This window comes from Bos indicus x Bos taurus, chromosome 14 (assembly GCF_003369695.1).
Source record: "Bos indicus x Bos taurus breed Angus x Brahman F1 hybrid chromosome 14, Bos_hybrid_MaternalHap_v2.0, whole genome shotgun sequence".
NCBI classification, from domain to species: domain Eukaryota; kingdom Metazoa; phylum Chordata; class Mammalia; order Artiodactyla; family Bovidae; genus Bos; species Bos indicus x Bos taurus.
Window position 1 is genome coordinate 807,324 of NC_040089.1, and position 14,686 is coordinate 822,009.

Genomic DNA, 14,686 nt, shown 5'->3' on the forward strand with positions numbered 1-14,686 from the left:
GCAGGAATTGCACGGAGCCAGGGAGCCTGGCGCCGCGAGCTGCAAGCCCGGAGCCCGCGCCCTCGAACTCAGCGCTCCGCGCCGCAGCCTGCCTGCCCCGGGGCCCGTTTGCGCGCTGTGTGCAGGGCGTCTCCTGGCCTCTTCTCTGGGCCCCGCCCGTGCCCTTGGTTCACCGACTCCCGCAGCCATGGTGGCCGGCATGTTCATGCCGCTGGACCAGCTGCGGGCCATTTATGAGGTGCTTTTCCGAGAGGGCGTGATGGTGGCCAAGAAGGACCGGCGGCCCCGCAGCCTGCACCCTCACGTGCCCGGAGTCACCAACCTCCAGGTCATGCGCGCCATGGCCTCCCTGAGGGCGCGGGGCCTGGTGCGGGAGACCTTCGCCTGGCGCCACTTTTACTGGTACCTGACCAACGAGGGCATTGCCCACCTGCGCCAGTACCTGCACCTGCCCCCGGAGATCGTGCCTGCCTCTCTGCAGCGTGTGCGCCGCCCCGTGGCCATGGTGATGCCTGCGCGCCGCACCCCCCATGTGCAGGCCGTGCAGGGTCCCCTGGGCTGCCCGCCCAAGCGGGGGCCGCCACCCACCGAGGACCCTGCCCGAGAGGAGCGGTGCGTCTACCGCCGGAAGGAGCCTGAGGAGGGGGCACCAGAGCCCCCTGTGGTGCCTGCCACCACCCCAGGGACCCTGGCGAGGCAGGGGCTGGAGCCTGCCCCACCCACAGGTAGCTGCACCCTGCCCCCAGCTGGAGGGCAGGGGTGTGGGGGCCTGGGCCCGGTGGGTGGGGTGCGGGGCCTGGGCCTGGTGGACGGGGTGGGCAGCAGGTGTGCAAAAGCTCTGCTCCTGCCGGCAGGCGGCGCGCTCTCTGCCAGGGCACTCTTGCCAGCGGACGCCAGGGCTCCTCCTCCTGGCTTGAGGATCTTGGGGTGGGTAGGCCAAGGAGGAGCCCGTGGGTTACTGCCACCCATAGCCAGGCACACCCTGGGGCTGGGGGTGGGGCTCGCGGTTCTTGGACTGGCGGGACCAGCTGTCGGCACAGCCCTGGCCGGCACCCTGGGCCCTCTCGCCAGCATCACCCTCGTCCTGTGCCCTGCCCGCCCCCTCCCTGCCCCAGGGATTTGTCTGCTCCAGGCTCTCTCTGCAGGGGGTGGGGGCGTGCAGAGGGGGTGCTGGGATGGGACAGGGTACAGCCACTCTCCAAGTGGAGATGACTGCCTGGTCTTTCTGAGCCATGGGTTTGTCCACTGGGGGTGACATCTGCCCCCCTGTTGTGTGGCACAGATGTGATATGGTGGCTGGGTGCTTGGTCAGCCTGGGGTGGGTGACAGCCTAGCAGGCAGCCCTGGGCCGGGACAGGAAGAGCAGACCCGTGGCCGCGGCAGTGCAGGGCTCTGCCTGGGGTCTAGGCGGATCCATCCCAGGGAGACCTGGGTCCCAGAGGATGGACTGGGTCCTGTTGTCCCAGGGGCCGGCACCTTGTGCTGTGCCCCGCACTGTGGCAGCCCCCTGTCCCTAAGGACCTGTGCTGCACCACCCAGGTGGGCAGAGGGTAGCGGGCAGCTCAGGCTCACACCTGTGCTTCTGAGCTCACCAGCCTCCGTGTTGAGTGGGGGCAGCAGATTCCCAGCACAGGGTGGACTCCATGTCTCTCGAGCTGGGGAGGAATGTGGTCTCTGGGGGTGGGTGGGGACCTGGGGTGAGGCTAACAGGGTGGACAGGAGTTTGCCAGGTGGATGAGTGGGGGGTCAGGGGACCCAGGCGCAGGCCCAGGTCGGGCCTGGACCCACTAACTAGGGCCCAGGCGTGGGAGCCCATCTGGGGGGGTCAGGGAGGTTGTGGGTGGCGAGGCTCACCACGTGGCCTCTCCCGCACCTGTCAGTAAGGTGACCGTGTCCCCCACCAGAGACAGTAGTGCTGGGCTGGGCAGCGGTCAGCTCTGACAGCACCTGATGGACGGTCTCCACCCGGCCTCCTCCCTGACCATCGCCTTGATGGGGCCCCTGCCCCAATCTGGCTGGCAGAGCAGACCCTCCCCCTTCCTGGGTCGTGGGTGTGGGGAGCATGGACCCCCTCCTTTTCTCTCCTTCCTTCCTTTTCTGTGGCTTGGCTGGGCTGGCGCTGGGCTGAGCGGCTGGGCGGGCAGTTGGCCGTGGGCCAGGAGGGGGGACTGGGTGTGGCTCAGCGAGCAGGGGGGGGGGCGCCCCCAGCCCTGAGCGGGTGACTCAGTCTTCCCTTCCCGGCCGCAGCAGCCGCCGCCGGTGGCAGCTCAGAGTTTCCAACAGGAAATGAGTTCCAGCTCCAGGCTGAGTCAGGGCCGGAGGGCGTGGGCTCCCCCTTCCCCGCGGTCCCCCAGGCTGAGCGGGATCTGAGCACCACCCTGGGCACAAGAGGACGCCCAGGGCACCTCGGGTGCTGGGTGGGGCACAGGGCTTTGGCCAGGTCTGTAGGGGTCCTGATGGCTTGGCTAGGAAGGTTCTGATGACATTGGGAACTGTCGACTTCTCAGAGTTTTAAACATTATCAAGTGCGGCTTCCCTGGTGGTCCAGTGGCTGTGACTCTGCGCTCCCAAAAGTGGCTGTGACTCTGCGCTCCCAAAGCAGAGGCTACTTTCAGTCCCTGGTCAGGAAACTAGGTCTGACAGGCCCCAACGGAGACCTGGCACGGCCAAATTAAATGAAGAAATAAATACTTTAAAAGTTATCCAGCGATGTGCCACAGACCCCTCACTTGCTCACAGCATCGCCCCTCTGGTCCGTCTGCAGAAGGGCAGGTCAGCACGTGGGCCCAGCTGCCACGCTCATCACAGTGGCCTTGCTCAGGTGGACCGCCTCTGCCCGGCCAACCCCAGCCAGGGAGCCACAGACCCCTTCCCCTGTGCCATGGTGGTCTGCTCATCCACGTGGGAAGGTGTCCACTTGCTTGTTCTGCCACTTACCAGTCAGTCCCAGGCTGAGTTCCTGGCCGGAAGCCTCCAGCATGTGGGATGGATGGGCTGGGTGAAGAGCGAGTGGTCCTGGAGGGCCCCTGTGAGAGACGCCCTGAGCTGAGCCCTGACCAAGGAGGACGGCACTCAGGGAGCTGCCAGAAGGACCGACAGGGTTCCTCTGGGGTTACTGGAAAGATGGACCCAGGGGGAGTGGGTTTCATACATGAATTTCATTTCTCAATGAGCCTGGCTCAAAACTCAGAAAGAACTGGAACTTCAGTAGAGAAGAGGTGCCGTCCGAACACGCTCACCCCTGTGCTCCAGCAGCCTCTATGCTGCGGGTGCAGGTGCCCTGCAAGGCTGGCTGCTCCTGGCCACGCCACGCACCTGACTGTCCCATGGGCTTGTCCGCAGGCGCAGAGCCCTGCTGCTCCCTTTCACAGCACGTGGCGCCCCTGCCAGCCCTCCATTAGTCTCCAGTTTTGTGTCCGGTTGTCTGCGGGGAGACCCGTAGAACTCTGGCGGGTTTTCTAAGCAGGTTACAGTACGATTAGGTTTGTCTTTTACCAGGTCTCGCGGTGGTTGGGCAGTCCAACAGCGCAGAAAAAGTGCAGAGGTTGGTACTTAGCTAGGAGATGTCCCTTTGTCAAGGCTGAAGGCCTGGAGGATGAGGCAGGGGATGGGTCTAGGAGGGGCTGGGGTGGTGCAGACTTCTGGGGCCAGTGCTGGGTGGGGAGGCTGCTGGGTGGGTGGGCTGGGCCGGCAGGCAGAGGAGGGCCCTCCAGCCACACCTGAGGGCTCAGGGATTGCAGGCGGGCTGGTCCGACCCGTCGGTCCACTGGGCTTCACTCTGCCCGGCTCGCTGACTAAGGGGTGGCCGTGAGGAGGAGCCAGGCTCCCAGAGCTGGGTGGAGAGGCCTCGGCTCTGGAGAGCCCTCCCTTTGCCTCCCACCCTTTCCCTCCTTCCTGCCTTCCCTTCCTCTCCTCTCTGCCGCTCCAGAGCAGCCAGGCTCATGGTCGGCAGCTATGGACAGGTACAGCATAGAGGAGCTGATTCAGCTGGGCCAAGGTAGGGCAGGGCTGGGCCAGGGTCAGGCCAGGGTGCAGGTCTTCAGAAGGGAGGGGTCCAGGCCTCCAGCTGGGGCTCTGCTTTCCCCACCAGCCTGTGGCCGGGGCCCTGCAGGGGCAGGACCGCAGATTCCCGATGAGCATGGCTCTGTCTAGAGATGCTGCCTGTGGTGTGTCTGGGGTGGGATGGACGTGTCTCGGGGCGCCAGGCCTTGCCCCAGACTTCCAGGCCTCCAGGAGCTGGTTCCCCCTGGTGTTGGAGCATGGAGTCCTCCGAGGTGGAGCCCAGCCCTGGCCTTCAGAGCTGTCCCCTGCAGGCCGGTTTCCTTCAGAATTGTTTCTGAAGCATGGGGTTGATGGGCAGGAGGCTTGGGTGGGCCTGGCCCTCCACCCCCACCCCGTTGCCCCTGGCCTCCCCACGTGGGCCGGGGTACCCCTTCCCTGGCAGCCAGAGGCCTAGTATGGTTTGCTGTGCTCTGCTGCCGGCTGCCCACACGCTCCAGGCAGTCGACCAGGGCTGATGTCACGGCCTTGGGTGGCTGGGGTGTTCCTCGCCGGTTCTGTGCCTCAGTTTCCTCAACTGTGTGGTGCGGTGATGCGCAGGGCTTACTCCTTGGAGTTCTCAGAGGGTCAGACTAGAATGGCCCCTGCGGGCTTCCTCCATGGGGTTCTCAGAGGGTCAGACTTGACAGGGAGGAGGGGGTGGGACCGCGACCTCCACCTGCTGTTTCCTGAGCGCACCTTGGCCCTGGGGACGTCTGAGCCCCGCCCCCCCCCACCGGCTTCCAGGGTCTGTGTGGGCCTGGGGCCAGCACCTGGGCATCCTGGGTTGCGGGGGAGGCCCGGCCCGATCTGGCCTGAGACCTGACCTTGGGAGGCCGTCCCGCCCGTCCGTCTGGGCCAGGTGTTGTTTGGTGACCTGCCGGGGGTGGGGGTGGTGGTGCTTGCCAGGGTGGCCTTTCCCAGTGCTCCCCCACTGTCGTCCACGTCCCGCGGGGTGGGCAGGGTGGGAGCTGCAGGCCTTTCAACAGGGACGGGAGCCCCCAGGCCCGAGGGCCACCCTGCTCCCAGGTGGGCCCCGACACCCAAGGCTTCCCCTGTTGGACTCACCGTGGGAGCGGGCCTGGCGCCGGTGCCCTGGCTCCGCACGTCATGTTCTAAGTCGGGACAGATGACGGGCCTGGCCTGCCCTCCTGGGATATTTATATCCGCGGGCCCCCTGCCCACCCCCTCCCCCACGGACACAGCTCTGCTGACAGCAGCAGCGCCGTGCCCTCCTCCACGCACCGCCGCGCTTGCTGCCGCCTCCGAGGGGCCTGTGACCCTCCCAGCACCCACACCCACTCGCTGTCGGACCCGTGGGCCCCGCCGCTGTCCCCAATGAAGATTGTGCCGGGTAGGTGGGGCTGCCTCTGAGAGCCCAGCGGGCGCTGCGGGGGCCCACCCCCTCCCTGTCTGCTGTCCGCGGAGGGGTGGGGGGCGTCGGGTTTCCCTGTCTTTGACAACGGTTGGGTCCGCTGCGAGCCTGGAGGCCAGCGAGGACCGGGGCGCTGGCAGCTGTCCCCAGGGGCACCCTTGGAGGCAGAATGGGGTGCTGGGCGTCACGGTCACCCGCTGTGGGGGCGGGGGAGGCCCGTGTGAGGCCGCGAGGGCCCGGGCTGGGCTGGGGGTGGGGGGGCTGCGCTCAGCCAGGCGTCCCTGCAGGCCCCTCCTCCTGGCGGGTGTGGCCGCGGGTGAGCAGGGGTAAGGCTCCGCTAACCTTGAGCGTGCGAGCGGCGCAGGGCCCGCGGAGCGGCGCCTCCGTGGGAGGTGGGGCGGGTGGGGAGCGCGAGTGGCCGGAGCGGGAGGGAGGCGCGGCCGGGAGAGCAGTTGGTGCGGCGGCGGAGGCCGACAGCGGTCGGGCGGTCCCGCAGGGGGCGGTCCCTGGTCCCGGGCACCCCCAGCCGTCCTCAGCTTCCTCGGGGAAGGAAGGGGGGCTGCCCGGCTTCGAGTAGCCCTTCCGAAGGGCGGCTGCGCCTGCCAGCGCTCAGGCCGGCGCCTCCAGAGCCATGGAGCCCTCGGGCAGCCTGTTTCCTTCCCTCGTGGTCGTGGGCCACGTCGTCACCCTGGCCGCCGTGTGGCACTGGCGCAGGGGGCGCCCGCGGGTGCAGGATGAGCAAGGTAAGGCCGTTGGTGGCCACCCCCGAGGCTGCTGTTTATTGCCGCCACCCGGCCAGGGGGCTGAGGGCGGGGCGGGCGAGGGGCCGCCTCCCTCCCGCCCCTAAATTTCCCTATGCCCGCCCCTTCCTGTCCTGGAGGCTCGCGCGGGCACTTGGCCAGACAAGGTGTGGACCCCCCGGCCCCGCACCCTGTGCTGAAGACCCCGCCTGCTTGTCTGGGCAGGGCCGGGACTCTGCCTCCGTCAGCCTGGAGCCCGCTGCTGGGCAGGGCGTGAAGGGAGGGCTGCGGGAGGTCTGGGCAGCTGGGGAGGGGGCGGCAAGGGGCAGGGGCTTTCCGTCCGGGAGGGAGGCCCCTCCCTAGCAGCCCATATGGGGCGAGCACAGGTGACTGGCAACACAGAAACCGCAGCGGGCAGGTGCAGGCGTCCCGTGGACTGAGGCGGGGCCGCCGCAGGAGGTGGGGCTGCGGGAGCTGGACAGGTGCCTGAGCGCCCTTGACCAGGGCCCAGTAACGCCTCGGGGACTGGCGGCTGGGCTTACCCTGCCTTCCCCCGGCTCGAGGTCACCCGCTCGAGGCTATAGCCCTCGGCAGTGGCGCCCGGCCCAGGACTGGGTGGAGCCTGCCTCCACTCCAGTGAATGAGCAGGGGACTGGGGTTCCGGCCAGAGGGACGCCCCCCCCCACCCCCCCACCCCCCGCCTCCCCGGGACCTGCCGGGCTGCCCGGGCCATAGCCTGAGGCGGGGAGGCTTGCACTGGGTGGGGGTGGCCAGGGCCGCCCCTGGTGGGCCTACTCTGCGGGAGCCTGGCCGAGGTCTAAGTCCGGATGGGGCTCCTAGGCGTGGCTTTGGGGGCTGGGGAGGGCCTGGTGACTCAGCTGCGGGGACGTTCAACAAAACGGTTCAATAAAACGCTCAGATCACCGCTCCCTGCCTCGGTTTGGCCCTCCCTCCCTCAGCTTTTGTCTCCTGTGCCCACGTGGGCACGGAGCTCCCCTTCGGCCGCTCCCTGGTCCTGCTGCCCTTGGCGCCCCTTTTCGGTGCTTCTGCTCAGTTCTCAGCCCCCTGCTCCGCACACCTGGGCTTTCCCGCGAATCCTGCGGGAGCTGGAGCTCGTCCCGGGAACGCCAGGCTCGGGCAGTTCCCAGCCTCTATCCTGGGGCCGCAGCCTCCCCTGCTGCCCCCAGGCCCAGCCGGGTCCTCTCCCTCCAAGCGGGGGCGCGGCTTCCAGGTCTCCGTGGGGCGGGGCGCCCGCCGGGGGCAGGCTCTCAGCGTTCGGCCCGGCGGGGGAGGGTGTGGCACGCGGAGCCGGCGGCCTCGCGCGTGGGCCGGGAGCCGACGCGCCGTCCTGTTTGCTGTCCGCAGGGCGCCGGGCTCATGGCTGCGCCCGGCATACGGGGGGCGGGCGTCTCTTTCGCCGCGCAGAAGGAGGTCGTGCTGGAACGGCCGTGCTGGCTGGATGGGGGCTGCGAGCAGGCGCGCAGGGGCTACCTCTACAGGCAGCTGTGCTGCGTAGGTGGGTGTGGCTGGAGGGGCGGTGGTGCCGGAGGGGGCACCCGTCTCCGTGAGCGCCCGGGAAGGCCGCGGGGGCCGGGGGGGGGGGGGGCGGTGCCCGGCCCAGGCGCAGCCCCGCCCCCAGGCTCGGTGCGGAAACACCTGGGGAGGAAGGCGGAGTGGAGTTCCCTCTGCCTCCGAGTTCCCTCCGGAGTAGAGGGTGGGGAGCGGGGCTGGCTGGCAGGCCGGGGCCGCGGGTTCCGGGCACCGGGCTGTCGGCAGTCTGCCCGCGGGAGGTGTGGGGTGGGAGGGATCGGGCCGGGGTTGCAGTCTCTGCACCGCCCCGCGCTCTCGGCGTCGGCTCCCTTGTCTCCAGGCTTCTTATCCCGGGAGCGGCCCCACTAACTAGATTCTTGCCTTAGTTTCCAAATCTGTGAAAGGGCGCAACGCTACCCTTCAGAGGGCCGCGGGCAGCTCTGGGGGATACTGGCCTGGTGGACAGGGCAGGAGCCGCAGTGCTGGGGAGGGCCAGCCGAGATGTGCAGCAGCCTGGCGCGGGCTGCGCGGCTGGGCCGGCAGGGGAGGGGTGGGTGGTCTCTTGACTTGAGGGCCTGAATAGGATGACGGATAGGATGGACGGGGAAGGGCGCATCCTACAGCCAAGGATGAGGGACTGGCCGGCAGGGCCGCAGGGAGCACCTGAGAGGACACTCTCTGAGATCCCGGAGGGGAGTCTGGAGGCAGCAGGGCATGGTGGGGAGAGGGAGCTGGGCTTGGGAGGTGGAGGTGGAACCCTGTCCTGGATAGCAAGCCAATATCCTTGGAGCCCTTGAGTGACAGAGAAGACGCTGGAGAGGGGCTTGGGGGGGGGGGTGGGGACTCCCCCAGCTTGGACGCCCGGCTGGGATGCCTGGCAGTGGGTGTGAGCCATCCTTGGTGACCCTACACTGGGGCGCTGGCCGGCGTGGGGTCTGATGTGGGATCCTGGAGCAGCTCTGTGGGGTGAAGGGCTCATGTGTGGGGCCTCTCCGGGCCCTGCGTAGAAGGGGGGGGGGTCTGTCCAGAGTAGGGGAGCGAGGTGACCTGCCGCAGGGCCCCTGGGGTAGGTGTGGGGGTAGTCAGCTCCACCTGGTCCGGGGTGGGGGGGGGGTCCCCTACCCCCTGGGGTGTGGGCGCCCCCGTGTGGCTAGAGAAGGGCTGCGGCTGGGTGGGGTGAGCCTTTCCTGGAAACGAGGCCCGAGGCGCCATGTGGGTGGGGCAGCAGCTCCCAGCTGGATCGCATCAAGCCAAGTCTCCGACTGGAAAATTCTGTGGTCAGGGCGATGCATTCTTTCCTGCAGTGGCTGGGCAGCTGGGCAGTGCGCGGCCAGGGCTGCGGTGTACGAGATGAGAGGGAGCCGTGCGGCACCCCTGTGCCCTTTGTCCTACCACCTTTACAACCTGAGTGGCTGATATCCGTGCGCCCCGCCCGCCTGCAAACAGCCCCCCACCCAGGCTGCCCCCAGTGCCCTAGGTGCGGCTTTCTTGCCTGTGAGTCATCCTGCCTTCGCCCTCTCCCCTCCCCTGACTCACTGGCTGGGCCCACTTAGGGTGCTCCCCTCTGACCTGCGGCCCCCCTCCCTGACTCGGGGCAGAGTTCTGCAGCTCAGGGCTGGGCGGTCCTGCCTGGTGAGTCAGCGCTCAGCTATGCGCCCCCTCCTGCCCCTCGGAGCACTCTGCCTTCGGATGGGGGCACTGCTCCAGGACAGGCTTGGTGGGCGCTTGGGAGGGGTCCAGCCCTCACTGGAGCCTGGTGGCCCTGGAGCCAGGGGTATAGGTGGGAGCCTAGCAGGGTGTAGGGTGTAGGGTGTTTGGGTCTCTGAGGGGTGATTTCGGAGGGCTTCCAGGGAAGGCAGCCGGCCCCGCCCCCAAGCCAGGTGTCACTCCCCTTGGGGGTCCCTCCTTAGAGCCCCTCCGCCCGGCAGTTTGGGCACGCATGGGGCGGCCCTGGGTCAAGTCTGAGCTGGTGCCCCCCCCAAGACGCGTGACCTTGGGCTCCCTGGCCCAGTGGCACTCAGGCACCCCTCCCTGAGGGGCCCCCTTTGGAGTGGCCCTGGGCACGGTGTGCGGTTCCCTGTGACCCGACACTTGTCTGTGTGCCGTGAGGTGCAGGTCCCCTGGCACCCGGGTTCCTTGAGGGGCTGCTGCGGGCAGGGTGGGTAAGGAAACCCCTGGGTTTCCTGTTTCTGCCCGGCTGTAGGTGTGGCCATGGGGGAGGGGCTGCCTTCCTGCTTCCCGCTGGGACACTCCTTCTCTGGGGGTGTGCAGGCTGGGGTGGGGCTCCGGGGGCGGGGACAGCGGCTAGGGAGTTCCGTGGGCAGGGAGTGGCCCGCACTGGGCTCCAGCGGAGCTGAGTGAGCAGAGCCCACCGAGCGAGTGCGCTGTGCCCGTGCCGAGCACCTCTGCCGTGGAGTACCCCGCGGCCGCGAGCGCAGCACTTGGGGTGGGCCAGAGTGCTGAAGGGGCAGGGCGGCACCATGTCTCAGCAGCGGCTGCGGGTGCCCGAGCCCGAGGGCCTGGGTCACAAGAGGACCAGCTCGGAGGACAACCTCTACCTGGCCGTTCTCAGGGCCTCAGAGGGCAAGAAAGGTAGCGGGACTCTGCACCGCAGGGCGGGGCAGGCGCGGGACAGGAAGGGCCCAGTTCCTGCCGCAGGAAGCCTGGCATTGGGTGGGGTGGGGCCCAGACTGTGAGGCTCTGAATTTAGGGGACAGACTCTAATACCAGCGTTGGCCCAGGTGCAGAGTTGCTGGGGGGCCAGCCAACCATGCCCAACACAGAGAGGCTGGCGGGGGCCTCTGGGCCTTGGGTAGTGGGGGGCGGAGGGCTCTCCATGCCCTGGGAAAGGCCCGCCATCCTGCGGGGGGACAGAGGCTCCCCTCGCCCAGCCCTGCCCAGTCTGGGTCCAGGCCTGCTCAGGCCGAGGCAGCCTGTGTGGGGGTGGGGCAGGCCAGGACTTGTGTGCTGTGCCTCCAGGTGTGGCTGTAGCTCCAGAACCTCCCATCTTGGGAGACCTAGCAGTGGGCACCCGCGGGCCCGGCCCCCGGCTTCCATCCAGGACTGTCCGGGGCCTTGTTGGGCGGGGGCAGTGTGATTCTGAGGCCCTCTTCAGTGGCACCGCCACTGTGTCTGCATGGCGGTCACCTCCTGGGGCTTGCGGGGCTTCTCCCAGGCCCAGGTAACCTGGCCTTGTCTCTCCCAGATGAGCGGGACCGTGTGCAGAAGAAAACCTTCACCAAGTGGGTCAATAAGCACCTCATCAAGGTTGGTGGTATGCGCACACACGGTTGTGAGCATGTGTGCAGGAGTGCCTGTGTGTGTGTGTGTGTGTGTGTGCGTGTGTGTGTGTGTGCAGGGTCGCGGGGTGGAGGAGGATGCCCTGGCCGTCCGTCCCAAACAAGGGCTGGAGCCCCCTCTGCGTCCACGTGTGCGGGCCCCCCTTTCTGCCCCGGGGGCCCACCTCCCACCTCTGAACCTGTCCTTTCTGTCTGCTTCCTCCCCTGGCTCGCTCATCTCCTGTCTCTTTCCTCCTCCTCCTCCTCCTCCTGGTCTCTCCTGGTCTCTCTAGCACTGGAGGGCAGAGGTAGGTGCCTCCTTGGGGGCGGGCGTCTTCTGTGGGCCCCTTACCTTGAGCCTTCTGGACCAGCCCCGCACTCTGTCCGTGCAGGCTCAGAGGCACATCAGTGACCTGTATGAAGACCTCCGTGATGGCCACAACCTCATCTCCCTCTTGGAGGTGCTCTCTGGGGACAGCCTGGTACGTGTGTCTGCCCGCCCCTCTGCGACCCTGCCTGCCTTCCCTCCTAGCGTCTCACCAGTGACCCCCACCCCCAACTCTGTGTCCGGCCTGGCCTCAGCCCCCTGTGCCTCCTGGTCAGTGTGCATCCTGGCCTGGGAGCCGCCTGACCCCTGTGCCTGGGCACACGGCCCCGCCGCCCACCGTGCTCAAGCCTTGACAGTGTAACCTCATGCTCTGCTCTGCTTTGGTTTCTCTGCTGCTTGGACTCTGAACTTTGACCTCTGCCCTTTACCCTTTGCCCTGCTCTGGCCGGGCAGCCAAGAGAGCGGGACGTAATCAGGAGCTCGCGCCTGGTGAGTGGATGTGCCCGCTGGCCATGGCAGCACGTGGGCTCCAGGAGCCCGGCTCACCCGGCTGATGGCGCTGGGGTGGGCAGATGGCCCTGCTTCGAGCTGCCCAGCAGCCCACCTGCCACACTGTCCGGGGCCGGAAACCCACAGGGGCTGCCACCGCTGGGCAGGAGGACCCCTCCCCCAGACCACTACCCTCTGCTGGTGGCTTCCTGGCTATTGTGTCCTCCCCGCCCCCTCCTTCCTTCCCGCAGCCTGGCCTTGGACTTCCCAAACCCTTGCTGGGCCAGTGGCCCCCCTCCCAGTTGGGGTGGGTGACCCGGGGTAAGGGTCGTGGATGCCGCGGGGGCTCAGGGGTGCTGACCGGCGTGCCCTCCCTCCCAGCTGGGGTGGGTGACCCGGGGTAAGGGTCGTGGATGCCGCGGGGGCTCAGGGGTGCTGACCGGCTGACCGGCGTGCTACCCTTGCAGCCGCGGGAGAAGGGGAGGATGCGCTTCCACAAGCTGCAGAACGTGCAGATCGCCCTGGACTACCTGCGTCACCGCCAGGTGAGGCGCCCACCTGGCCACAGGCCCCGGCCCCTTCTCCGGCTGGCTCGTGGGTGTGACCGAGGCCTGCTTGCTCTCAGGTGAAGCTGGTGAACATCAGGAACGATGACATTGCCGACGGCAACCCCAAGCTGACCCTCGGCCTGATCTGGACTATCATCCTGCACTTCCAGGTAGCGCAGCCGCCCACTTGACCCTCTGCTGCCTCCAGAGTCTGCGGGGTGGGCCTGGCACCTGGGGCCTTCCTGTCAGCCTGTGCTGCCGCCCTGTGCTAACTCCATGGCCTGAAGGCCTGGGCCTCTTCAAGGCCTGCCTATCCTTCGCCCTCTGGCCCTGGCTCTCCCTGCAGAGGCACGCGTTCTCTGCTCTGTGTGGCCTCCCGCCACAGGGAAGGTTCTGGAGAGGCACCCGCCGCTCGGGCTGACTCACCCACTGCCTGCCCAGCCGCACAGGAAGCCGCAAATCTGAAAGCTGGGCAGGCAGAGCCAGGCTGGCACGGCAGCTGAGTCATACAGGCAGGCAGGCCGACAGACAGATAACTGAGAACAGACAAGCTGGCAGACTTGGGCCCAAAGGATTGGACTGAGTGCAGGGCCAGGCCCAGGCTGCAGCCACATGTGCCCAGTCCCAGGACCCAACCCTGGCCTGCAGCCAGAGAGGCCCTGACCACCGCCCCTGCTGCCCCGCCACACACACACACCTCATGACAGCCTTCTCTAGGCCTGGGGCTTCTGGGTGAGCCCCTTGCACACACCCTCCACCAACTCTGATCCTGCCTTGGTGGGTGCAAGGTGTAGCTGGGCTGAGGGAGCGCAGGGCACCCACATTGTGGCAGCTGCTGCCTGGGGTAGCGTGGGCTCGTGACGCTGAGGGGTGGTGGGTCCCAGCGGCTCCTTGACGTGGGCAGGACACGCTTGGCCTCTGCTGGCCGGTGGCTCGTGTATGCTGACAGGGCTGCGCCTGAGCCCCGCCTCCTGCCCCCTGTGCGGGCAGATCTCAGATATCCAGGTGAGCGGGCAGTCGGAGGACATGACAGCCAAGGAGAAGCTGCTGCTGTGGTCCCAGCGCATGGTGGAGGGCTACCAGGGCCTGCGCTGCGACAACTTCACCTCCAGCTGGCGCGACGGCCGCCTCTTCAACGCCATCATCCACCGGCACAAGTAGGCCGCCAGGCGGGGCGGGGCGGTGCCCGAGTCCCTCGGCCGGGCGACTGCAGACATGCTGGGGCGAAGGGGACGGCGAGAAGGCGTGTGCTGCGCACGGGGAGCCGCTGCCTGGGGAGATGGGCTCTGCTGCCAGCTGCCTCCCCAGGAGGCCCGGCCCGGCCCACACCCTTCCTGCCCACACCCTTCCCGCCGCCTCCCTGCCCTTCCCGGTTTCTTCGAGGCCAGAGGACCTCAGGGCTACTGGTTTTCACAGCCATGAGCACTGGCCCCACACTGATGCCCCAGAAGAGGCCTGAATGGGGTCAGTTCTTGGGGGAACCTCAGCCTCCACCCAGGACCCCAGGGCCTGGTGGACAGGGTAACTGCAGGGAGCCCAGACAAGCACCCCACCCTGGGGCCCAGCACCCCGCAGGCCCCAGGAGTTCCTGAGGGCGGGGCCTGCACCTGGGGGCGGGGCCTGCACACGGGCCGCCTGTGTGGGCGGGACTCAGTGCCACGTGGGGGTTGCTTCTCAGGGCGAGTGTGGGCTGGGGGCTCTGTGTCCCGGGAATCTGCAGAGGGTCTCTCTGCTTGCTGACCTTCCCAGGGGGCCTCGCTGCTCCCGTGTCCCTGCCTGCCTGCCCCACCTGCCCCTTTGCCCCCAGGCCCATGCTCATCGACATGAACAAGGTGTATCGTCAGACCAACCTGGAGAACCTGGACCAGGCTTTCTCTGTAGCAGAGCGGGACCTGGGGGTTACACGTCTCCTGGACCCCGAGGGTATGTGCCCCTGCCCCCTCCTTCCTCCCCGCTCCCCCCGGCTGGCGCCCCTCTGACCCCCTCCCTTGCAGACGTGGACGTCCCTCAGCCCGACGAGAAGTCCATCATCACCTACGTCTCGTCCCTGTACGACGCCATGCCCCGTGTGCCGGATGTGCAGGATGGGGTGAAGGCTAACGTGAGTTCCAGCCGGCAGGGCCAGGTGGGCGGGGTATGAGTGGGCCCCTGGCGGCCCCTCACGCCTGTCCCCTTCCCACCAGGAGCTACAGCTGCGCTGGCAGGAGTACCGTGAGTTGGTGCTGCTGCTGCTGCAGTGGATCCGGGCACACACGGCCGCCTTCGAGGAACGCCGCTTCCCCTCCAGCTTCGAGGAGATCGAGGTGGGTTTCCCTGCTCTGCGGGGTCCTGTGTCCACTGTGGGCACCCAGGTTTGGCTA

General features: G+C 68.0%; 1 protein-coding gene across 28 annotated transcripts in view; it reads left to right on the forward strand.

Moving 5' to 3' along the window:
* Positions 1-14,686, forward strand: part of PLEC (plectin) — a 56,513-nt gene that overhangs the window by 22,657 nt on the left and 19,170 nt on the right. For 3 of the 28 annotated variants that reach the window (XM_027560346.1, XM_027560358.1, XM_027560363.1), the window contains 10 exons: positions 10,889-10,950; positions 11,255-11,269; positions 11,354-11,443; positions 11,743-11,778; positions 12,246-12,323; positions 12,404-12,496; positions 13,317-13,483; positions 14,134-14,249; positions 14,321-14,427; positions 14,510-14,629. In XM_027560346.1, coding sequence (XP_027416147.1) covers positions 10,889-10,950; positions 11,255-11,269; positions 11,354-11,443; positions 11,743-11,778; positions 12,246-12,323; positions 12,404-12,496; positions 13,317-13,483; positions 14,134-14,249; positions 14,321-14,427; positions 14,510-14,629 — 884 coding nt within the window. Of the gene's footprint in view, positions 1-52; positions 726-3,786; positions 3,998-5,219; positions 5,393-5,880; positions 6,157-7,491; positions 7,670-10,012; positions 10,276-10,888; positions 10,951-11,254; positions 11,270-11,353; positions 11,444-11,742; positions 11,779-12,245; positions 12,324-12,403; positions 12,497-13,316; positions 13,484-14,133; positions 14,250-14,320; positions 14,428-14,509; positions 14,630-14,686 lie in introns of those variants that run through there. The other 25 variants (XM_027560347.1, XM_027560362.1, XM_027560365.1 and 22 more) reach the window with 22 other exon arrangements.